General features: G+C 38.1%; 1 protein-coding gene across 1 annotated transcript in view; it reads left to right on the top strand.

Moving 5' to 3' along the window:
- The first annotated feature begins 606 nt into the window (after window positions 1-606).
- Window positions 607-25,931, top strand: part of TRPC4 (transient receptor potential cation channel subfamily C member 4) — an 82,487-nt gene continuing 57,162 nt past the window's right edge. The window contains exons 1-2 of the mRNA XM_058018388.1: window positions 607-1,005; window positions 21,116-21,634. Of these exons, the coding sequence (XP_057874371.1) occupies window positions 628-1,005; window positions 21,116-21,634 (897 nt within the window). The 5' untranslated portion in view covers window positions 607-627. The remainder of the gene's footprint in view (window positions 1,006-21,115; window positions 21,635-25,931) is intronic.

A 25,931-nucleotide genomic window follows, 5' to 3' on the forward strand; every position in this document is an offset into this window, starting at 1 on the left:
GTTTTGGTGATCATTGGTGGTCGTAGATGCCATCTTTCCCATAACTTGGGGTGATCTTTGTTTGACCATTCATATGTGTATGAGCAGTTGCTTCTCTACACAGTTTGCTGCACTGGGAATTTTTTGTCTGGATGTACCCACCAGGATGTGGTAACCAGAGCTCTCCTCTGTCAGACCTGGCATGGTCACCATCCTGTCACTCCCTTCTGTGCTCTTCCCATGGCAAAATCTTTCTGTGGACTTTACAGTGTTTGAGACAGGCGACTGTTTTTTAAGTCTTTGCAGAACTGAATGAAGAGATTAAGGATTAAGTGGACCAACACTTCTGGTGGTAACCTATGGTTGTACTGTATTTCTTGTTTGCCACAAATTTAAAAAAAGCAAATAAGCAAATGGTATTCTGACAGATATGCTTTTACTTGGTAAATTACAACTAAGCAGTGTTTTGGCTTCCACTTTTGCTTACATGTTCTATTGATAAAAAATGTTTCAGCATCACTTTCTAATATGAGTTTTAAATATGTACATAGAGCAAATATTAATGTGGTGCACCGTACCCCAAGCTCAATTACTGATTTTATCTTTATTTTCATGTTGCAGAGACAAAGTATTAGAATGGCATAAAATATGGCCCAGTTCTACTACAAAAGAAGCGTCAATGCTCCCTACAGAGATCGAATCCCTCTTCGCATCGTGCGGGCAGAATCCGAACTGTCTCATTCAGAGAAGGCCTACCTGAATGCCGTGGAGAAAGGAGATTACGCCAGCGTAAAGAAAGCCTTGGAGGAGGCAGAAATTTATTTCAAGATCAATATTAACTGCATTGATCCCCTGGGAAGAACTGCACTCCTAATTGCAATTGAAAATGAGAACCTTGAGCTCATTGAGCTGCTCTTAAGTTTTAACGTGTATGTGGGAGATGCTCTGTTGCATGCCATACGGAAGGAGGTTGTTGGAGCCGTGGAGCTGCTGTTGAATCACAAGAAACCCAGTGGAGAGAAGCAGGTATGTGCAGGGTTTTCTGAGTTTATAATCTGGTCTAATGTAAAGGGAAGAATTGTGCAAAGGGGGTAAGAAAAAGAAAAACAAAACATCATCCTTGCACACAGTACTTAAAATCAGAAAATCAATTCCTTTGATGCTGAATGCATTGTATTCATCTGTGTTTATGCATCATACAGTCAGAAATTGTTTTGAGTCAGAAGGACTGTCAAGTCTAGTTCCAACATCCTGCCATGGGCAGAGATATCTTTCCTTAAACAAGGTTGCTCAAAGCTCCATCCAACCTGACCTTGAACACTTCCAGGGACAGGACATTCTGAACTTCTCCGGGTAGCCTTATCCTGTGTCTCACCATCCTAACTGCAAAAAATGTCTTCCTTCTGTCCGTTCTAAACCTACCCTCTTTCCATTTAAAACTATTGCCTTTTTTCCTGTCACTACAGGCCTAGGTTAAAAGTCTCTCTTTGTCTTTCCCATAACTCCCCTCTATATAATCATAATATTATTCCTGCAGATATGGCTGGGAAATCTTTAATCATTCAAAGAATCAAATAATTCCCAAGAGAATAGTAGAGTTAATATGTAGTCCCTTTGAAATAATTATGAAACTCCCATAGAAGTCAATGAATGTTTAAACCCATCCATGTAGAGGTCATCGTATCCCAACTCAGAAAGGCAAAACTGGTGGACACGACCCAGTTATCAAGACTTCAGTCCTTCCTCAAGTAGTCATCCATCCTATGAAGTACAACTAAAAAAGTGCAAACTTCTCTCCCTTTCTCCCTATCTTTTCTCAAAGGAAAAAGTCACTACATATAGTCTCATTCATGATCTGTTACCTACTGTGCTTTCCCTTGAACTGCTTTGAGACATCTCTGGGAAGTATCTAGCCTCTTGCAAATCTTTGTCATTTTAAGAAAATAGTGCAGGCAGGATAACATAGCCCATAAATTCTGATATTACTATGACTCTTCTAGGAAGAAAAACCTTAAAAGTAGTTACACTATTGTACTCTATTTTCATCAATTTCAGGTTTCTTGTGTTATAGGTACTCTATTAATGTATTTCAATGAAAAGTATGTTGAAATTATTACAGCCCTTTTATACATAATGCATATAATATACTTAAATTACAGTATAATATACTTGCCATGGATAGAATTGCAGATAATAGGCAAAAAGTATAATTTTTGCTGACAAAATAACATTAATTCTATGCTCCTTTGTTATGGAAAGAAAGAGATACTAGGTATTCCTGCAAATGTGTGTGCCTGCCTTTTCTTCTTCTAGTAAATGCAGAGCTCCTGTAAAATGACAACAGATTTATGTCAGAGAAAGGGAAGAAAACTATATTCACATGATGTTTGTCTCATTTCTTGATTCCTGAACTGATAGTGGAGATGAGGATACAGCGCATAGGAATTTCTCAGTGCCGTGTACTAGGAGCCTGAAGGATCAGTGCACAGCCCCATCCCAAATCAGTTAAAACCCCTGTGTCTCCATTATGCAGCCTCTATAGTGGAAGTTGCCATTGGCAGGCTAGAGTTCATGCCATTTGATGGTAGCAGTCCAAAGGTGTGTCTCATCTCTGGTCTGGCTCCCTGGACTCCCCTTGGCAATGGAGAAAAATGGAGATCTCTGGAGAGCTCCTCCTGCTGTCTTTATCAGTTACTTGTTTTAAGACATCACAAATCACTTTGTGACCTTGGGAGTCTAGAAATTCACCTTACAAGAGCTGCCTAAATTTCAGGCTGTTCTTTAGACTTTCATGGCTACATTTTTGTATGGGCCACAGCTGCTGTAATGAAAATACTTGAACATAAACAGTCAAACTTGTATTAGTGAGCATCATGCTATAGCAGACAAAAGCTAAGCTTACTTTTTGTGTAAATACTACCATGTTAAATTATTCACAAACTGCTTTGCTCCAGTCTAGAGGATCCTTTTCTGTGCTGAAGCTTAAGCATGTTGTTTCAGTGCCAGAGTCCACTGCTGGCTGGTGTGAAGAGTGCTGCTCCTGCTGCACTTTCTTGGTCTCCCTGGTTGGACTTGCTGGAGGTTGTACTGTAAAGTGTGAAGAATAATAATGAATCATTTGAACAGAGACATCTCCTTTTGTGTCAGTTTAAGTTTAGGTTTGCCCGTTGCCTCTACAAGCACTGATTGCAAGCCAGGGCTTATAAAAATGGCTTCTTAACTGATAAGTTGCTTACACATGTTGACTGTTGTATGTGCTGGGGATCCCAACAACAATTAAGTTTCTATGGGTGTCAGGTGTGTAATAATACACTGATAATCACACTGGTTCATTTTTAGGAACATGGCATGCTGAAGAGAATGTAAATGCCAATGGCATTTTTGCAGTAATGCCACAATGAATTTAGTATAATAAAAAAGTACCTTTTGGCTGAAAAATCAGTCCAATGCGATAAAAACATAAAATCTGAATACTCAGAATTATGTACTTCTATTATATATTTTTTCTTCCTTCAAATCGTTTTCCCCCTTCCAGTTTCTTTTGAAACTATTTCAAATTACAACTCTACTTTTGGATTACTGGTGTTTGTAAATATTTGATATATTGTTTAGACAATGATTCATTTTCAGACTCTGTGCTTTTAGTAACATGATATCTTTGGCTGTTTGGTTTTCCTTCTTTGAATAAGGGAATGTGTGGTCATGTGTGGTGAAATCCTGGCCCCATTGAAGTTAGTGGGAGTTTTGCCATCGATTCAGTGAGGTCAACCCTTTTTTGCTGGGTTTTTTTTTTTTTTTTTGGTCCCTGATGAAAAGTTTTATTTCTACAGAAGACAGTTAATAATAGAAAGAAAAACACCTTGCTAAATACTTCCAAGCACAAGAAACAGTTTCCCAAATATTTAATTAGTGAAAAAGTTATGAACATTGAATTTCTGGAAAAAAACCTGATATGATTCACAAGTAAATGAATTAGCTCTCACTATTTTTTCTTTGTATTCATGAGATAATATCCTATGTATGATGCATAGCTAATTTCAGCTTCAGTTCATACAATAATGTAGCTATATTTGTAAAACGAAATAATTTTAAGCATAGAATTCATTATATAATTCAAGTTCTCATTGTCAATGTCAGAAATCTAGAAGAAAATGTCCTCTTGTATCAACAGAAAGCTAAAATTCTTCAGGACTGCTGAAATGTATCTTTTAAAAGAACTGGTTATACTCCAAAATTTAATGCTTTAAACATTTTAAGTGTTGCAAAAGAAAAGGGGGAAAATGTAACAATGTGTTAATTCTGACCAGGAATAATTTTATTTAGTTAAAGTAATCTGGTTTTGCATTTTTGGAGAAGTTTTATAACCAACATCTCCAAATTAGGAGATGCCACTGATCTCTAATTTACACTTTCTCCTAAAAGAAACAACAAAAAAAAAAAAAAAAAAGGAAGAAAAACCAAACAAAAAACCCACCATAACAAAACAAACTCAAAATAACCCACTCCAATAACAAAAAACCCTAACAAAACCCCAATAAAACAAACAAACAAACCCCATCCCCCAAACCCCCAAACTATAAAACAATGTTCAGATCTCGTTAAAGTTACATCTAAACTCTGTAGTCTATTGATCATTCAGCAGCTGGCTCTGCCTAATAGCCGTGTGTGATGGGCTCAGCATTTCCATGACCACGCAGGTTACAATGGTTTTAACCTAATTACCAATGTATGGATACATATGGTGCCACCTGGTGACTAGAGATGAGGCATGTAGGTTTAACAGTTCTGAATTGTCTTTGGACTCCTCCTGCTTCTCAGTTTTTGAGAGAAGTTTTTTAATTAATCCAACACAACAATCCAACACAACATTAATCCAACACAAGAAAAGGGGTTTTTTGCCACTTGCATTATATTCATTATATTTCTATACTTTTTTAGCTGTACCAGCTGCTAGAGCACAAGTAAAAGAGAATAGCACAAATTAATGTGAATGAGTTGAGGAAACTTGTCCAAGTACTTTCAAATTACCATTCTTCAAAGCCATATGTCCTGAATTATCTGCCAAGTCACTTGTTGCTTACCCTGATGGATAGCTGAATGCCAAATTAAGAGGGGGGGAAAAAAAAGTTGTTCTTTTAAATTTAGTATCTGCAGAAAACATTTTTGTCTTGTCAAATTGCATGCAGCATCCACAGATGGGCTGGGGGCTAGGCAGCATAAAAAATTAATACCTTTATCTAAATCATAGTGTGCTCTACTGCTTGTGGAACTCAGGCATTGATCATTAGCTGGGGGGTTGACCATCTAAATATTTGTGTATATTCAGGGAAGACTGAAGCAGAGGTGCAGCTGCCTTCTAAGGATGCTGCAAATCACATAAATGAAGCTGAAATCTCAGTTACTAGACTTGAATCCATGTGGCATTTTATTAGCTGACAGACTTGCTTTAGGGCTTGGAATCCTGACTGCAGTGCTTACAGCATTGTCTGACTGGCAGAAGAAAGCACATGACAGTGCTTTTATGCCTTCTGTTCACTATTGTATGTCAGTCTTGTGATACTTGAGGGTGTTTTTAATGGGTGGACACTCTAGGGATAGATGTGCAGATGTATGAACAAAATATTGAGCTAATGCCTGGCTGGCATTTACAAATACAAGGGAATTGCTAGAGGAAGGAAAACTTTTGGAAAAGGGGGGATGTGATCACTGTGATATGTGCCTGGCTCACATGCAGAGAAAAGTAGAAATCACTGGCACAGTGCTGGAAGTAGGAAGCTGAAAATAAACTATATCCACATGCTGCAACACTCAGAGACCTTTTGCTCTCCCAGGACAAGCAGTAAAGTCACATCATAAACTACTTTATGCAAAAGCCCTGCCTCTACTTACTGTGCCTAAGTCAAGCTAGGAAGCCCAGCTTCAGCTTGTCAATGTGTCAGCCTCTAAAAATGCAAGTGCATGGCATATACAACCTATTTTTGTTGGTTTTCATAGATTTTCCTGGCAATTTCTCAATGGCCCAAGAAAGGATGCGTTCAATCTATTGTCTAAATATTTGGGAAAAAAATATTTATTAAAAGAGACAAAAACCCAAACCTTTGAAACTTTAAGTATAGAGATGTTTCTGAAAGACTGAAAGATTCAGCATTTAGGTTACCATTTTCTCTTTAGACAGACTGTGCCCAGCCCTTCCTCATCAGTATGGAGGGGCCTCTAGTATTCTCTCTGGTCATGGTAGACTTTAGGTATGATATGTTCTAGCCTTTATCTGTAGGGAAAGAACTGAAAGGAAGGAGGTAAACCTTTTGTGGCAGAGGTAACCACAGCAAGCTGTGAGTTTGTGCTGTTGTAAAAAATGGCATCTGGAAGAGATGGGTGAGGTGAGAATTCATGTGCAAGAAGATGGCAAATCCTGAGATTTTTATGTGCTGTTCGGTGTGCTAGCAGCCATTGTAAACTCTTGGACAGGAGGAATTATCAGGTGATTGATTGGTAGGAAAGCTTGCTATTGTGGGACTTTTTGGGAGGTAGGGAGAGAAAGGGCATTGTTTTACTGTCAAAGGCTAAAGTTATATTTCATCAATCTTGACTCATGTATCTGATTGATAATTATTTGGAGTGTGGGAAGGTAGAAAAGAAGAGGACGAGAATACAAGTTGTCTTTCGCTTGACGCTGCTGATGTAATTCTCATCAGAAAAAAAAACCACTGACTGATCTTATGCCAAAATGTGTCTCAACATCTGATTTTTTTTTTTAATCAGTTGCTAAGTAGTTCTGGAGAGAATGAAAGACTGTAAGAGAACAGCCAGGATGAGGGAATGGTCCTGTGTGAGGAAGTGTCAAGGATGTTGTACAGTATAGTTTCTAGGCCAGTGGAACAGACTCCTCTGTGGATGTTCAGGCACTCACCTAAGCTATCTGGGAAGGGATATGGACAACAAGGCTAGACAGCTTTGCAGGCAAAGTGCCTTCAGTCTGGCAGCATTCCCAGAAACAGAGAAAAAGTCTAAAAGGGAAAAGTCTGGAAGCAGCATGAAAGTAGCACAGAGCCTGAAGAGTCATTTTCCATTCCTGAAATCCTGGCAGCTTAGATGCTGCTCTTCTGACAGAGCTCCTATCAGGCCTGACAGAGCTCCTATCTCCCAGGAGATTCCCTACATGCGGCCACATCACCCACTCTGTTCTTTTATTGTCTCTCAGTATCTTTGGACTTCTTGAAATTACCCTTTGAGGAGTCCCAGTGTCCTGAGATGAGGCCAATGCTCTGCTTTGGAGCTGCACTTTTAACCCAGTCTCAGTCTCCCTTAATGTGTGCAGAGCATTTAGGCAGCTTTGGCCCACTGTTTTCTTTCCAAGTCTCATGGAATATCATTTTCCCAGTTCTGCATTGCCACACAGCCCCGTGGTGTGTATGTGGAAAAGTTCCTATGTCAGGGTTGTACTTCCTCCTGGTGACAGCGGGCCCCCTTGGAGAAGACAAGGAATGTATACAGGTTGTAGGCCCAACATGACCGCAATAGACTTTACATAAATGTTAAACCTGACATTTTTTCATTTTTTTAAATTCTCCTTCAAATTTTCCCTTAGTAACTGAACTGGGAGTTGTATTGGTCAAGAGGAGACAGAAAGAAGGATTTTATGATCACTGCATGATGCCTGGTAGTTTGCTAATCTTAACCTCTTTTTCCATTAACTTTGCAAAATACCAGTCACAATCTCTTGTGGGCTAATCTTTGTCTGTTGAGATTCAAGCATCATTTTTGTTTTGAAAATGTTTCCCACAGAAGTTTATGAACGAAATGTCTTTTTTGAATGCTGTGATTAATGACAGTCTAGCTAGTAATGAGTATGGAGGAGGCGTTGCAGAGATTCTTTGTCGGGCTGAAAGTACACAGTCTTGAAGTGGAACGTGAGGGCAAAATGTTGTTTCTTTCCACTGCTAGCTGCCTGAGTGGGTAGCTGAGTGTTTTTTTCCCAGTTGTGTCTGATTAGTTAGAATTTTCTGACATATTGACAGACAGATGAATGGGAGAGGCTGTGTAGGGGATATTTTGTTTATGGATAAAACTGGTCAGTCTTTCATATAACCATTTGGGCACATGAAAACAGCACGTAGCACAGCTGCGCAGTAAGGGTGGAGCTGACTAATTGCACATGAGATGGAGATGAGAATTTACAGAAGTTTTGTTCTTGGGTTTGAATAAGGTTGCTGGCTGTTTTCAAGTTCAAAAAAAGTTGCACATAAATGCCATTATGTCTTGGCAATAAACCCAAACTGTCTGTGTTTATATGTATCAGAGGTAAGGTGGGTGGATGAGTAGAAAAACCTGTGACAATTACTAAGGAAATACTCCAGAAGCTGGTATGCCTGTGCCATCCAACAGAGCTGCTAGCAATTTCAATATTGAGGTAGGCAATGTGTTCTACAATATGCACCCATCACCTTGTAACAAATTCTAAATCATCATATTCCATGGCAATACCAAAAGACAAATTACAAAAAAATTATTGGCAACATAAAGAAAAATTCTGACTATCAGGATCCTTTTAGGTAGGTTCCTAGAAGGTAGTGTTATTGAGAATTACTTTTCCCAGCTATTAATCTATTCCTCTGGTTTAGCAGTTTGCAGAAATCTAAAGAATTTTGGTGATAACAAATACAGATTTCTTTTAAAGATGGCTGGTGAACCAAACTTCCACCTAAACTTGAAGTGTTGCAGATTCAGAAATACTGAGTACTTTTCTGTCATTATTTGCTGACATTTTCATATTTCTTGTTTGAAGATAATGCTAGAAATGAAAGTACTTTCCTACCATGAGGAGATGAGTGCAGATTATCAAAAATATTTGAAAGTCTAGAATAAATCAAACCCTTTAGAAAAAAAGAAACTCCATATCTTTAGAAAGGTAATTAAAAAATAAGGTCTGCATAAAAGTCAGATTTTTCTTCAAGAAGTCACATTTTCTGTGCTGATTTCTTTTTCCAACTTTTCATGTTTTTTGAGCCCCTCTTTACAGCACTCACCCAAACTTACAATCAGAATAGGGACAGAATGCAAATTAAAATAAAAGATGTGCAAAATTTCTGCCTTCTACGGACAGTGGTCCTGTACTGTCATCTTCACAAGCCTCCATGCCAGGCATCCTTTTCATCAAACCCACCTGCCTTCACTTCCTGAAAACTCATCAACTCCAAAGATTGCAGTTAAAATCTAAGTACTTTAACAGTCTTTCAGTGCCTGAAAAAATGTTAACAATCAGCTTTGAGGCCAGTAGTATAAATTTGTTAAGAGTGAGAGGTTCAACCAACACAACCTTTTTTGATTGAGGTAGTCTTGTCTTCTAAGGCCTAGAAAACCCTATTGCCAATTATTTGTACATTTGGTGATGTAATTTAACTTAGGAAGTTGACAAATTTATAAGCATTAAAGGAGCAATATAAAAAAAAAAAATCCAGTATCTTTTCTGCTTAGAGCAGCCACTCAGGGAACAGTTAATATTTTGGCCCTTGATATTTTGGCCCCAGACTGAGATCTGTGCTCTGTATAAATATGTGCTATATAAAAATATGTGTATACAGAGACACGTGTGTAAGGGGTTGGAAATCAGCCCCCCATTCGGATGCCTGAAGCTGAAGGCAAGGCAGCAGTGAAGCTCAGTCTGTGCAGAGGTATGTCCTCCCTGTCCCTGCCTGTGCTGCAAAGGAGGGACATCCTCCAGTAGGTCTCATGTCATGTCTGTGTAGGTCTCTCTCATTCTCTAGAGTGTCTCAAGCAGTAAAATGCTGTTTGAATCAGTCCATTTACTGCTTACATATCAGCCAGATAGGTGAGCTCCCAGTAAGGTCAGTGATGAGCAGGAGGATTTCCTGACCGAATACCAAGTATCTGCTGTAAGCTAATGAAAAGACTTCTCTGGATTCCACTCACTACATCAACCAGAGGCCCAGCCCAGTAGCTCACAAGTAGTGGGTAAGTGAAGTATGGAGCATCCTAGAATATCTCTGAGACATGTGTTGTGGCCTTGCAGTTACAGAGCCTGTGGGCAACTGAGACGAGCCCTAGATTTTCCTGGGTATAATAGAAGCTTAAAAACAATTCAGATATAGAGCTACCATTAGGTGTTTAAATACAAAGATAAATACTCTCCTGTATATTCTTCTGCAACATATCTTTTTTCTGACAGTGCCCGGTGCAGAAACACAGGAAATATTTCAGGAACAGGATGACCTACTGTTAAAAAAGCTCAAGGCAGAGCAGTTTCTGATGGACAGAAGCCTCCAGGCAATCCAACACTGAACAATGGTCCACTGAAGAATATTTTCAAAGAGCCACCATTTTAGAGTTCTGTCTATGAGGAGCCACTATGCTCAAATGCAGTTACCTTGAACTTGCCTGTGGAGATACTTCTTAAATAATGCAAGAGTAGAATTTGACAGACTTTTTCAAAGTGAGCGTTAGTCTTTGGGAATCAGGAATGCAATCATACATAATAATCTATAAAACAAATGACTTTTCAAACCTTCAGCCATGGGAAAACACTAGGAAAATTTAGAAAGCTCACCTCTGTCAAGAACCTTGTTCATATATAGTCTTCCACGCCCCACCATTATCTTTCCTTGTGTCACAGGGCATCTCTTGTCAAATTTCTCTATAAGCAGTGAAATTTATGAAATCTAATTTTCATCCAATTATATACATCATGATGTAATTTCCTCTTTTTGATGTTATGAGCATTCATCAAAGCTTTTGCAGAGGCTGATACACTCATAATATCCTGGTTTTGTATGAATTCTCTGGTGCCTAGTAACATGGCTACATTTACACTTCATAATTTTCTTTAGATCTCAAACATCCATATCTTTTGGGAAACTTGCAGGAATTCAGTATTTCTAATATTTCTTCATGTCAACACCCAGCTGGAGCAATCCAACAAATTCAAAAGTCACAATGGACTGACAAAGCCCATTAATGTGATAACAGGGTCTGACTTGTCTTGGGGGACTACCAATTTAGCTTGTCAAGTTACTGACTGTTTTCTGGATAGAGGATGTGTTTGTCACATACTGCACTGACAGAAGTGTTTTAATTGTACTTGTGCCTGTACCAGGATCCATATCTTCCATATCTTCACCCCAGATTGGCAGGAGGCAAAATTAGTTCCCCTTTCAACTCAGCTACTAAAACACTACAGAGAGTTGGTAATAAAATATTATCTAAGTTTGCAGGCTTGTCAGAGTCTGTGAGGCCTTCTGGCAAGATAAAAAAAAAAAAAAAGAAACCTGAAATATCTACCCTCAAAGTGTATCTTTTCATATTTTGTACTGCTAAGATACAGCTGAATATTTGCAGAAAATGCAAAAGTCTACCATCATTTTATTTGCTACCAACTCATTTTATGACATTTACTGTAAGTACAAGCCCTCTGGCTGATAAGATTAAATTTCTCTTCCCTGATCCTTGCTCATTTAGACCTTTGCTTATTAAGTCTTTGCTTACTACCATGCCCTGAATTTAGCAAAAATATCCTTACATACAATCAAAAGAAAAAAAACCCCCTAACATTTCCATATCCTAAAGCACATTAAGAGTACTCTTTATGCATGGATGCACCATGTGTGTAAGATCTGAACAGATCAAGGTCCATGCAATTGGTGAACTGAAGAGGAACACAATACTAAGAGAAGCCTAAGTTGAAACAAGGAGTATTAAGGGATTTGAACCAATCCAGTCCCCTTGCCATCAGTTTCAAAGGTTTCCTTCTAGCAATGTGCCCTTAAGTACCTCTGACTAACTCTGCTGCCCCTGGTCTCTCACTGGAGGGCAGGTGTAGGGCACCATATAATAATGCACATCTCTCCTGTTTCTTCTTTGACCTCTTTGCAGTAGGAATTCAAAAGGAATATTTTTATTTCTAGGAATATTCTCTTGTTTACTTACAGGTTTCCAAAACCTCTTAAGCAGGAGGATTGTTCAATTGATTCTTGAATGCAAGGAGTATCTTAACATGTCTATTGTTAAGGAATTTAATCCAGCTGCCAGCTGAGAATATCATCAACCTATAATAAAATTCAGTTTTCAGTCTTTTCCCTCTCAAGTACATCTTTCATTCCCAGAACATCCTAGCATAGTTGTGGAGCCTCTGTATACTTCAGAAAAAATGTTCTGTTTTGCATCTGTGAAATATGGGAAATTTACAGTATGGTTCAAAATGTAGAGCTACTGCTAAATAACTGACGACTGAAAAACATACTGGGAATAATGTAGTTGTGAAACAGCTTATTGTGAAGTTCCTCTGCATCCTTTTAAGATACAGGTTTCTTTGTCTCTGCCAAAATCTTTTGTATTCCTGTCTCTTATTTTTTTTTAATAGAGAAAACATTTTTTGTGTCTCATGAATTTTCCTGTTCCTTGCTTTGTTCTTTGTGAGCACAACCCTTTTCATTTTCTCAAATATTAAATTTACTTCCCAGCCATGAAGATAGCACAAATTACTTTGCAATGTTAAATAATTGCAATCAGCTGCAAAGACATTTAGCTAATTCCCACCCTCTGAGACACTTGTAACTCCTGAACAGTTTGTTAATACCAAGGGAGGCCACCAATCTGTGATTGTCTTTTCTGCAAAAGCTCTTTTTCAGAAACTATCTCTATAATTCTATAGCCAGTGGGACAGCTTCTCTTGTGTCTAGATCTAGGAAGCTCAGGGATAAACAAAGGATTCTGCTTAGATTCTAAGAACTCCTTTGTTCTGACATTTCTCTGAAAACCTTACTGTCGAAGCAAGCCAATTTCTTTCCACCGCTCTAGCTGACTATTGGAGCCATTCTGAGACAAGAAAAATGAACAGGGAAAAGCAAGGGCTTCTCCACATTTTAATAATCAAACCAGAGACACAGTTTCGCAGGAAATGGAATATCAGACCTAAGGTTCATTAAAATGATTTTGTCTTTATGAACCATTTTGTGCTTGGGAAAATTATTTATGCATCCATTTAATAAATTCAAATAGGAAGGCCCTCCCCCTAGATCTGCTTTGAACATTCAGGACATTTCAGTATTGACTTCACTCATCATGCAAACTCTGAGAGAGGTATATATGAGCTTTATCATGATGGACATAAATAATTCAAGTTCCCCTTTAATCCTTTCCATAATAGGATCTTTCTTCTTTCTCAGCTCTCATGGTTTTTCCAAACCATTTTACTTCTCTTCTATCACTGTCCCTTGAGTGAAAACAACTTTTTCTTGTCACTCCTCATTATGAGCAGTCAAGCAATGCTGAGAACTCCTACTAGAAACACTCCTTTACCTGTTTAAAAATTTTATGTGGCGAGAACAAGTGTAAGTTCCATAGCTGAAAACAAATTCTAAATATCCTTGCAGTCTTCTATTGAGTGTCTACTTTTAAGCAATTTCCCACCCTTCCTCAAGCTACTGGTGTTGACTGATGAAACAGCACATCCATTCACTCATAATGCTCACAGGAAAACATTAATTGGAAATGAGCAGTTTGATGTACAGGCAGTATTTTGGAACAGAGTTCTTTCAGAGATACAGGGAGGACAAATAAAAAACAACTTTAAAAAAAAAAAAAGAGAGAAAAATAAAGCACTGAAGTCCTTTGACATCAGCTCCACCCAACAACTTCATGTCCAAACCTATCAAATCCAATATCTTTTCCTCTGCTTCTGTCTGGAAACTGCTATCAATTAATTTTACAGCATTCCCTTTCCATTCCATATTCTCTTTTTTCAAATAAAAGAAATCTATAGTTTCTAGAGTTATACAGCAGGGACTGTCCTGAAGAAATTAGTCAAACATTCTGCTTGTAAGCACCTGGAAGAAAATATAGACATGAATAACAGTCTACCAAGATTTGTCAGGAACAAAGCTTGTCATAACAATATAATTATCATTCATCACCAGATAGCAAGTTCTGTATGTTGGGGAAAATCAGCACATATCATATAGCTCGAGATTTGTAAGATTTCATGAACTGTCAGTCAAAAGACAGTCTAAGAAAACCACACTCACAGGAGTTGTCCACAGTATTTGGTGAAACAGGACATATGAAGGGATGAAATGAGCAGTCCTGCAGGGGTCTATCCCTATCAGTGCAATTTTTCATGACATTTTAGATGAAATAGAGGCCCTGTTAATTCTGTAGACAACTGACAATACGGGGGGATCTCAAGGCTTTTGCAGGACACAATTACCATTCAGGTTTTGGCAAGCAAGTCATTATTTCTGTGAAAAATAAAAGAGTTCAGTAAGAAAAAATGTAAGGTTCTAAGTGGAGCAGAAATAATCAACCAAGTATGTCTTGGAATTGAAAACAATTAAGATAACAGTTCTGCAGGGAATATTAAAACAAGACTAGCAGAAAAAGACTGGACAATACCATTTTACTGTTCAAAAGTCAGAATCACATCTGATGACGTCAGAATGAGCACAGGTCATAGAATTGTAGAATCACAGAATGGCCTGAGCTGGAAGGGACCTTAAAGGGTGGGAAGCTGGAAGTCACCGATCCCGTTTCAGCCCCCATAAGGAAAGTTTGAATAAAAACTTGGAAAAAAGAAACTAAGCAAATAAATTAAGTATTCTCTGTATTCACATTTCATAGAAAAAGAATTCATGGGCTTAAACTGCACAAAGGTAGAGCATATGAAGTATCAGAAACATTGTGAGGAAATGGTGTGACATATCCGCCCACCACTGCAGAGCTTCAGAAACAGATTGGTCAAATTCTTTTCCTTAATGTGTTACATTAATGCTTTTTGTGCAATGTGGCTGTCATGGAGACTGGAAGTGATCAGTCCATGATGTGACACTTGTGACACACAAATTGGTTCAGATGTAATAAGATGAGCATGAGCAAGCATTAGAAAACTCACATCTTTGGGGTAGGTTAAGTGTAGTGATAAAAAAAAACCACATCCAAGGTTTTGTAAACTCAGCTTGAGCCTGGAAAAAAAATAGATGAAAATAACTCAAACTTGTACATTTAACTGTTCAAAATTCACAGACTTGTAAAAAGGCAAGTAGTGAAGCTTCCTTAAATGTGACAGGGATTCTGTGTTACTACAAACATCCCTGTTCCAGTAATGTTCCAGCAAAGCTGAAAGTAAATTTTCAGCAAAATAAATGGACATGGTATTACATAAAACACTATTCTAAGTGGGAGGAAGAGATCCTTTGCTAACAGTGATTCATATTACCAAATGAGGGCATTTAGGCCTGAGCCTTGGAAATATATTAAGACATGTGGTGTACATTGAGAAGGGTTTACACAGAGGCAAGAATGTTGCCTTTCCCCCCTTACCAGGAGGAGACAGACTAAAAGCAAGCTCCTAAGGTAACACATTCGGCATTAACTGTTCATGCCCTCTTTTCACACGTCCTGGAGAACTGGCCAAAATGATGAATGGAGTACTTTTGAAAAATACCTGTCTTGTATCCCAGCAGTTCAGGTTAGGAGGCACAGGCCCTGGCTAGCTGAGGGTCAGTACCAGCATAAGCACAGCAATCAAGTTTTGAGCTATTAGCACATGGCTTGTGTCTGAAGAATAAATTATGTTGAGCTCCATGCTAAGGGGAGTGTTTACCTTACCCAATTTCAGCTATATAAAATTAGATATATATATATATTCTGGCATGACATGGAATATAATATTTTCACAGGAAAGTATTGGGAACATTTTGTAAAACTAATAGTTAAAATTTTCATAATCACATAGTATAATCAAAATAATTTAATCTGGAAAAAAGTGGAATTGAACCTTCTTGTTAGATCATAGGGAAATACTGGAATAAAGGAAGTTTTTAAGATAGACAAGAAACAAAAATCTGTAATACTTTGGTAAAAAATGTCCACACAAAAGTATCTGATTTTTAATTATTATTTTTTGCTATACCTACCTGGCTTTAATTCACAACTGGAATTACATTAGACTTCAGAGAAAAGAAATCAGGAAGTCAAGCATTAAGCATCTTGACAGTCTTGCGGTAAAATGTGCGTATGAAAATGTTAAAGAACAGAATTTGTAATTAAATCTTATGAAAGTATACACATCCAGATATACTGAATATGAAAATATGCATTATGAAAGTATGCATTCTTAAGAAGTTACAATATTACTAAAATATTTGCATTTAGTCCTTAGACTGTTATTTAGTTATTAGTCAGCTTTCAGTGCCTAAGACCCTCTTTTTTACTTGTTATGTGTCTGTTTCCTACAAAAAAGAAAAAAACTAGACAAATAAAACTAGAATTTTAACCGATGAAAGATAACACTTGGCAGATTAAGAGTGTGGCAATTATCATTGGGAAATGTGGTGAGTTCAAGGACAATGAAGAGGTAGAGCCCTTCTCAGGGAGGCCAGGGAAGTTGCCTCTGGAAGGCAGACAATGGCAGTGCACCAGATGGGTGTTGCATGGCTAGTGTCACACACTGCTTGGAAATGATGCTGTCCCTCAGCTCAGCTTGGCCTCTTCCATCCACTTGCCTGCCTTACATCCTTGATGTACAACTGTACATCCAGCTGTACACTGCCCAGTGAGCACCCTGGGGTGGGAAAAAGCACTTTGAGACAATCAGGAGCCACCACTGCAGTCCTGCTGTTTTGTGTGGCCTTGTGAGGATAGTTTCAACATGAGTCTCAGGACCCCTCTGGTGCTGTGGCAACTGATTTCAAGTTATCCTGACATGGTATCTCTAAGTTATTCAGTATATCTGGATGTGTATTGGTGACTTAGTCCATGGTAAAGGAGTTGCAGTAGGAGGAATTTTTGAACCCTTCCCAGGGGAACTGCTTCCATTTATTTAACCTGGATGTATTTCAGGGGATACAATAATGATACAATAATAGCAAACCAAAGAGAAGAATTCAACAAACCAGAATGTAAAGCATGGAACCATGTATGCATAGGGATAACTCATGTGCTGTGGGCTGTACAGAAATGTACAGTTAAGCATTTTCAAGATGTTTGACTGATGATGGCTATAGAGAATTAGTGTTAAAGCAGCTGAAACTTTGATGACACACTTTAATAATACTGATTTCTTTATATAACCTGGTACTGCATGACATATGTATTCATCCTATCAGTCATATATTCTCTTTTTGCCTTTGCTTTAGGTTTTTCCTCCAGTCATGCTGTCATGATGGACATGACTCAGAAATTTATTCCCCTAACTGCCTAAAACCAAGTGGGATTTTCTTTCATTATCAAACACAAGACAAAATAATTGCAAATAAATAAACAAGGGCAAGAGTCAGGGAACCTATCTGTTTGCCCAAGCCAATAGATTTCCATAGATTCTGAGCTCTTGCACCTAAACAGCAGGTAAATGGACTCTCTAGTTTTCAGTCTCTCTGTTGAGATATTGCAGTAATGAGAGCTATTATGAGAAATCTAGATGGAGAAAAAGATACACATAAGTTTATGTCTTTTGTTTTCCAACTGACTGTTATATTTTTCTGTTTCCTGGATGTCTCAGAGATCATCAACAATCAGTCTCTCCTTTGATTTCATGGGGACAGGAAAACATCTCAGTCCTAACTGACATTAACTTAACCTAGATTTCTCTTCCTGTCATAGCAAAAGAGCTTGTCTTCACACAGACCATACATGGAATATAAACACATTGAAGAGGACCATTCCACTTGGTATCTAAAAGAATTGTTAGATATCCAGACCAGGCTGACTCATTCCCACTTACAGTGAGTGCAGGGAAAAGAAATGCTACAAAAAAATCTCATGCCCTTGAGCATTGAAGTGTTCAGACTTTGAACTATCCTTTATTTTCTGTTCAGGTTTTTGGTTTTTTTTTTGTCTAATATTCACATAGACATTCATAACAAATATATATATGTTTGGCTCTGTAAATAGTGCTGAAGTAGAATTTCTTCGCAAGGTGTAAGAAGGCAAAAATTGACTTCGCCAAGTTTAAGCAGCTTCAAACTTAGCATGCTACTCCAAAATGTATGATTAGTTACACTACTGCTGAGCCTTGAGAAGTCACAGTGACTGAAAAACCTAGTACCTTTCCATCCTCCAGGATTTAAGGAATACTCAAATGTTTTCTGTGAGTATTCTGTCAAGGCTTCCAGTAGTGTGGCTAATATCAGTGTATGATGGTTATTTGGCTTGGTTCTCTTTAAAGGGAAATATTTTTAGTAGTTTGAAAGTAAAATTCATTGTAAGTCTGATAACTTAAGAGCAAGTACTCTGAATCAGCCATTAGATGTTGAAATTTTCTGAATGCCATGAGAGTGCTCATTACTTCAAAGATAAGTTCAAAGGATAAGTTCAGATGTGGGAATAATTTGCTTCAGATGAGGGAATAATTTGACTTTATTATTTCGATATTCTCTCTTTCATTTAAATTAGTACAAAATCTTATGATTTTGTAATTTTAAGGTAAAGGATCAAGGGTTAAAGTAATGATGTAATTAAAGTGGATGTTTTATTAGGATTTGCCATTTAAGTTTAAATGTTTCTGTAAGTTATGGCTGAAAAGATTTAATAAATGCTTCTATATTTGGGTAAATTCTGATGTGATGAATTCCAAAATGTGTGCATTGGCCGTGAATCTGAGTTAGTTTAAGATGAAAGGTTTTGATAAGCTATGAGAAAAAGCAAGCAGCTTGAAAGGAAATGGACCCCATGTACAAGTCAGTTGCTGTAATGCCATGTCGTTTGAAGCTGTGTCTTAGTTTTTCAGAGCTTGCAGCTGATGATATGTTTAAGACAGCCCTCAGTTCTGGCAGGGCTTGAAGCAAATATTACTTCAGTACTGTCAGAAAGTAAAAAACTAGCAACATGTGAAGTGACAGAGTTATACTCTGAGCAGTCAGTGAGTTTGAAGTTACACCTTTCTGACCTTGAGTTTTCTCCCCTTGCAGCTCTCTTCTTCGCTCTCTGGTACCCTAAACCTGAGGCCAAGGAGGAATCTCACTGCTTGTAGCAGACACTGTCAGAACACAACACATGCCTCTCTGTAAACCTTTTTCAGCTCTGTGATCACCCAAAATCTCATCTCCACTAATGCAAAGTTTGAATCTCTACCACTGTTTTCATGCTGTTCTAGTCTCAAAATCACTGGCCAAACTACTAATTTAGAGAACATAGCAAGTGTGTTTGTGTGTTTTTTCCTATATAATATGACAAGACAAATCTAAGACCTGTGAGAATTGTGGGAGGAAACAGGTCTCACTTCGCCCACTGACACCAAAGGCAGGAGAGAAAACATATATGGATTTCAAGCCCAGTTCACACTGGACAGGAATTATGATGTGGTTGGGGCACCTGGGCATGCCCAGGTGGGCTCTGTGCAGTTTCCAGCCAGGAGGTGACAGATGTCCCAGAGGTACCCTGGAAGAGACCTGACAGAGCAGCATGGGCAGAGCCACAGTGTTCTCTGGGAAGTCATATGTCCATAGTTGTGGTTCTGGGGCTGAGACCAGGAGCAGCACACAGAGCTTTTGTTTTTTTCTTGTACCCAAGTGTTCCCTCCGTCCATATTTACCTTCAGTATATTCTCAATTGGGTTCCTTACTTCATAAGTAATATGTAGCCAGTGTTTCTCTACACATGCTATGCTGTTTGTACCTCAGAATAAAGCAAGCAGAAGTGAAGATGTACAGAAGCTGCTTGGCTCAGAACCACTGGTTGTAAGCGCCCACCTCTGAGGATAGCTGCACCCTCTGCATGGGATCATGAGGGTGGGGTGTGCCAGCTCAGTCAGCCCACAGTCCTGTGCTAAAACAAACTCAGTGCCAGCCTGACTCGATGCCAAGCCATGTCTGAGTGCATGAGAGGATGAGAGGGGAGAAAAGGGATTTCTGCCTGTTGACTCCACATACCTTCTCAGAATCTGGCACGGCTACTTAAGGTCAGCAATATGCTATGGCCAGGCAGGTTTTGCTTCCCTAGGGATGTGTGATTACAATCCTGAATGCCAGTTCTCCAGTCTTGACTTTTCACTCCCATTTTACCCTACCACTCCGCTTGTGCTTCTTCCACCTGGCAGTGAGGTCATGGTGTTGTTATGAGACTTGCCTCAAAAATTTTTTCCTCCCTGCGATGGCCATCTGTTTCTCTAGCCTTCAGATAACTTTGAGTCAAATGTTTTCCTTTTTTCTTCCTCCTGAAAGAACATCCCTCAGAGCACCTCGCCGCGGTGCTCTGTGGATTGTCTTTGTACTTGGTTATTGAGCTGTGGACAAAAGTCAGTCCGTAAGTGATGATGCTAGTATCATTTTTTTGATTGGCATTGGCTAATTACACTCACATTCTTAGTCATACTAATTGAACAAATTGTCTTGACCGGGGAAAGACTTTAGAATCTGGTAGTGCAAAATAAAGAGACAAGCTTAAAATTAAAAACCTTACTGTCTTCGGATAAAGATGACTGAAAAAAACAGAAATGCGTATCAGAAGAGGCTTTAAAAATGGTCTCTGGGAAGCTTTTTTCTACTAATTCCCCTGTTTTCCTATAAACAGAACATGTTTCTTTGTGCAGGTGAATGTAGAACTGAGCTTAAGACATTAAGCTCTTTGCAGCAAGTCTGTTTGTCTACACAGCCTTATTTTCAACAGAAAATTCTCTTTAAGAAAATGCGTATTTTCTTCTCATTTACTCATTTTCTTCTCATTTACTTGACCATTTTATTTTCTAAATCTAACTTGCCTGTGTCCTTGTCATTGCTTTCTTCAGAGATTCACAGTTATGCCCCCCATGCATTTTCTTCCCTATGAAACTGAGATAAACCAGTGAGAGAGAAGAAAAAGTTTCCATCTTGCTCACCTCAAGGGACTGGGGAGGAGCATTTGTGTCTAACTTGTCCTTGTTTATCTAATAATTTGCTCTAATAAATCATTGTCCATGGATTGTTTATGTATAAGCAGGTTCTGTGAAGGATCACACCCTGTTTGTAGCAATTCATTAACTGGAAAGATATTACCTTAGCTAATTGAATTGTTTTATTTAAAGAGTTTCCTTCAACTCTGGACAGAAATAAAGATCCAGCAGGAAGTGTATTATCAGGTAAACCATTTCTAGCTTAATTTTCTACAACTCTTGTTCAATGAGGGGGCCTGTAAGAGTTTTTGCCTTCTTTCACAGGTGCCACCAGTGCTTCTGGACAAGCAGTTTTCAGAATTTACGCCGGATATCACACCTATTATTCTGGCTGCCCACACCAACAATTACGAAATCATAAAGCTCCTGGTGCAGAAGGGGGTGTCTGTGCCCAGGCCACACGAGGTGCGCTGTAACTGTGTGGAATGTGTGTCAAGCTCAGATGTGGACAGCCTCCGCCACTCTCGCTCCAGACTCAATATCTACAAGGCTCTGGCGAGCCCATCATTGATTGCTTTGTCCAGTGAGGATCCTTTCCTTACCGCTTTTCAGCTGAGCTGGGAGCTGCAGGAACTGAGTAAAGTCGAAAATGAGTTTAAGTCAGAGTATGAGGAACTGTCACGGCAGTGCAAGCAATTTGCAAAAGATCTCCTGGATCAGACACGGAGTTCCAGGGAATTGGAAATTATTCTTAATTACAGAGATGATAATAGCTTGATAGAAGAACAAAGTGGTAATGATCTTGCAAGATTGAAACTGGCAATTAAGTACCGTCAAAAAGAGGTGAGTGTGCTGGAGAATATTTGAGTGTATTCAGTAGTAGAAATGTGATAGATAAGAGCCTGAAATACATCCTTTTAACTGAGACAAATTTTTGCTTATCTTTTTTTTGTTCTACTAGGTTTCTGTTCTTTTTATAGTTTTAATTAGATGAATTTGAATAGTTGTTACAGTTTGATAGTATCAGAATTCAAAATGTTCTCTTCTAGCACAAATTCTATGAAACTCTTTTTCTTTTACACCTGAATAGACATACTCTTCAGTAGTTGTGCTCTGAAGTGCTCTTCAGTAATAGAGTGAGAAATATATAAAGCATACTTTAAATTAACTTGGACTATGTCTGAAAGAAAAAGTCAGCTGTGTTTAAACACACTCTAGAGGTACCTCTGTAGAGATGTTTCTTCAAAAAGTAGCTATTACAGATACTGAAGCTGAAGTTTCATAGCCATGCATGATTCCCAAAAATGTTGGCATTCAGATTCTCTTTTCATAAAAAATTCAAAATGGAAATACCTGGGTATTGGTGTCCATGGCAGGTAAAAGTTCATACATTTCCTTCACCAATGTGTACATTCAATTGGAATCAGAGGATGTCTGCATATATTTTTAAAAGTACTCCGGTTCTTTTGTGTGTGCAAAAGCAAAAGAAGCAAGACACAAAAATAAGTTAGGAAGACAGTTCCCATGATATTTCCAAACCTTCACCTAATCCCTGCATATCATCATATCAGATACGTCAGAATATGTTGTATTATCTTATTGGGAAGCAGTACATACCAAGTCAGCTGAGCTATGGAAGTTTATAGGCAAGACAAATGTATTCAGTATTTGTTCATATTCATTACAGAAAATGCTTAAAAAACTTCTGTGTCAAATCTTATCACTGCTAAATCTCTGTTCTGCAAAATATAATAGTAAATGTGTTGCTAAACATGTTAGAAAGGTTTGAAGAAATAATAACCAAACATTTAATGATTCTTTTGTTCATTTGAAACATAGTTTAGTAATCCTAAGAAGCTACTGTGAAGGTACTCTAACTTCATAAGTCTTCTAATAAGCATTTTTTCCCTCAGAAAACGTATTGCATAATTTTATGTTCTCTAGCATAATGTTTCAGGCAACAACATATTCACTGCCTTCATAAATTATTTTCAGATTGTACTTTGCCAGATTTAACAACCATTATTTCTATTTCTTTAAATGCCAGTCCTGTCTTACAGTCATATAAGAAGCTGAAGCTTGGACTTCTGTTTTCGCAAGGATTTATACATTGAAATAAAATTCTGACCTCTCATTGTTTATTTAGTTTTTTTTTAACCATAACACAAAACTTGAATTTTTTTTTCATTTGAGATAGAGACAGTGATAGGCATGTGTAGGGTGAAATGTTTTTTATAGTTGCATCTGATTGCATCTGATCAGGTTGCAAAAATACAGCTGATTACGTAATTGATTCTTCATAGTAGAAAACATTAGGCCATACTGATTTAGTGAAACAATTCCAAATCAGTGGATCTGTTCTATTTTACATGTCGGAACTCAGTACAGTACTTGGAGCAGCAATTAACAACTAGCTACCCGAGATTTACACACATTTTCATTTCTGTAAATATTTTCCACTATCCCTACCATTTGATTCTTACTGAAGTAAAATCAAGGTTTACTAAATGTGTTCCACAGTGTTTTCCATACTGGTTGCTGAAGCAAACAGTAGCCTCTGTAACTGTTCAGCTGTTTCATTTCTGGTTATTACTACAGTATTCTGGTAGGTGCAGCTCTTAGTTCAAGAAGCTTACCTCAGGCATAACAATTGCTTGGATTCTATCTGTCCTGATCCATACAGATCATGATAAAAATACATCATCAGGTTCTTTCTATTTCTTGTGTTAAGGATGTTACAGGAGGCACAGCCTCTGGCGGAATCCAGCAGCCTCCAGGGTCAGGGGATTCTTTCAGCTTGGGCACTGGAACCCAGCCAGGAGCTCTTGATAGTACAGTGTTTTAGGCAATATATTCACTGCTTTTATAAATTATTTTCAGATGGTGCCAGACTTAATGATGACTACTTCTGTTGCTTTAAATGCCTCTCCTGCAACAAAACAGCAAAACAGATAAGAATGCATTGTCCTTTCCTTCTTATCCCATCCCTAAAATCTCAGCCTTTATTCATGCTGTTACCAAAGGACATTCTAATGCCATACTGGGGCTGAGGTCAGAGCTCCACAAGTAAGCAATCAGGTCTGGTTGTCCAGAATGTCCAATCTCAGTCCAAAAATTGCAGCTAAAAGTGACAAAATAATGAGGCATGTGTCCTTTTACACTGTTATTATGGTTAAGTGGTCAGGAGTTAAGTATTACTTTTTTCTTTTAAAGTTGAAAATAATACCAAAAATTATTAGCAGAGATTCATTTTGGCATTTTAAGCAAGCAAACATATTAGAACTAAGTCCTGTAAAGGGGTGTGGTAGTCTTTGGGTAACATACCTTGGTTTAATCTCAAGACACTGGATGGTGTAGAAGAGCAGATTTAGGGTACTTGTGGAAACAAACAAGTGGATGGTGAAGAATTTTCATTGTGTAAAGAAATGAAAATTGACAAACATGAGTAAAGAAAATTACCAAGCTCAGAGTTTTTGAGGACTTTCCAAAATGACATGATGCTTGAAATGCAGATTTAGAAATGCCTTGTAACGAACAGAAAAAGTCCCTTGAAATTCAGATGATTAGGCAGTGCTTTGTGTAGTGCTCTGCAAGCTCCTGGTGTAATCCTGTGTTTGTGGAAATTGAGAATGTAAATTCATTTTTAGAGCTCTCCATGTTCTCCATTTTCCTGCTTAAGTGGGCCTTCCACAAACCAAGAACATTATGCTAATTGGATTTGAGATTCTCCACAGTGAAAGTTGCTCATCTCTGCATTTCCATTCCTTTCACACTTGCCATAATACTGTGATTCTCATTCATGTGCTGTCCAAAGGCATCTCAGTGATATCGATTCTCATTCCATGGAGTCAGGTCAGAGGTAACATACAGTGTATTATCAACAAAGAAACTTCCCTGATAAAATCATCAGTCTTCTTTATTAATAACTAATGAGGTTGAAAGATTTATAGTCTCAAGTTTACCTTGCAGGATAATGTCTGGCAAGACTGTGGATAATGTGTGTTCAGAGTTATGGGGCAGAACCAGGAGAGTATCTGCCAGAACATGTGGGGTTTTGTAGCATAGCCCATGGGACAGAACATCCAAGGTGCCTTTTTTTTCTGTTCATTTTGCACCACTGGTGCCATTTTACTGTAAGAAAAGAAGCTTGTGGCGCCTGTTTCTGACACCTACTGTTGCCTGGGCTACAAACAACAGCAAACAAAAAAAGTTCCCTGAAGTCACACTGCCACCCTGCACTGCGCACAGACATTTTGCTGTCCAATTACCTGTTTGATATTGTCTCAAGTAAGGGAGAGTTTGGTTTTATGAAGGTTGCCACAAGTTCATTGTGGTAGATTCTAAGCACACAATGAGCAGTGAGAAATAAGTTTCCCTGGTTTCTGAACCAAATGAAAATGTTATCTGAATTAACTGCAGCTCCACATAAGGATGTAGAAGGCAAATCCCAAACCCTCTGTGTGGTTCACAAGCAAATCTGAGTTCAAATTAATTGCAAATCTCTGGTGTAGCAATTCAATCAAGTAGAAGAGAATAGTAGCTCTCTTTATTGATTAGTAAAAAGTCATCTTTTCACTCATTGTAAAATGTGTGTTTTCTTGTCGTATATATTCAGAGTTTTCAAAAGAGATACCAGAGCAAAAACCCAGTTTCTCTCACTATTCAGTTAACTTTGTTTTAGCTTTGGTTCTGTTTAGGTATTAAGCATATAGCTACAAAAATTTGAAAAAGTGCTTACTACAATGCTTACTAATTTTCCCTTACATGTGAAATAAAGGGGAGATTAATAGGCTGGAACAATATCAACTGCTTTCACTGTAATTTTAACCAGTGCGATTTAAATACTTATACTAGTCTTTTATATCTCTGTTTCATTTTTGCCTCATGCTAAATGTCCCATTTCTTTTAAGCTATGGCTGTATAAGCTTAAATACAGTAACAGGATGAGTTTATAATTATTGGTAGTATTGCCTAATTTTGCTTTGTTATTAGACATTCCCATATCAAAGCAGAAGAAATAGGAAATTTTAAATATGTAACTGTTGAGCGTTTCTCTCTCACTTCTCGAATGAGCACTGGCTGGTTTGGTTTGGGTTCATTTTTTCCTTTTTGTTTATCTTTTCCATTTTAGGTTATGCTG

This window comes from Melospiza georgiana, chromosome 2, assembly GCF_028018845.1.
Source record: "Melospiza georgiana isolate bMelGeo1 chromosome 2, bMelGeo1.pri, whole genome shotgun sequence".
NCBI lineage: Eukaryota > Metazoa > Chordata > Aves > Passeriformes > Passerellidae > Melospiza > Melospiza georgiana.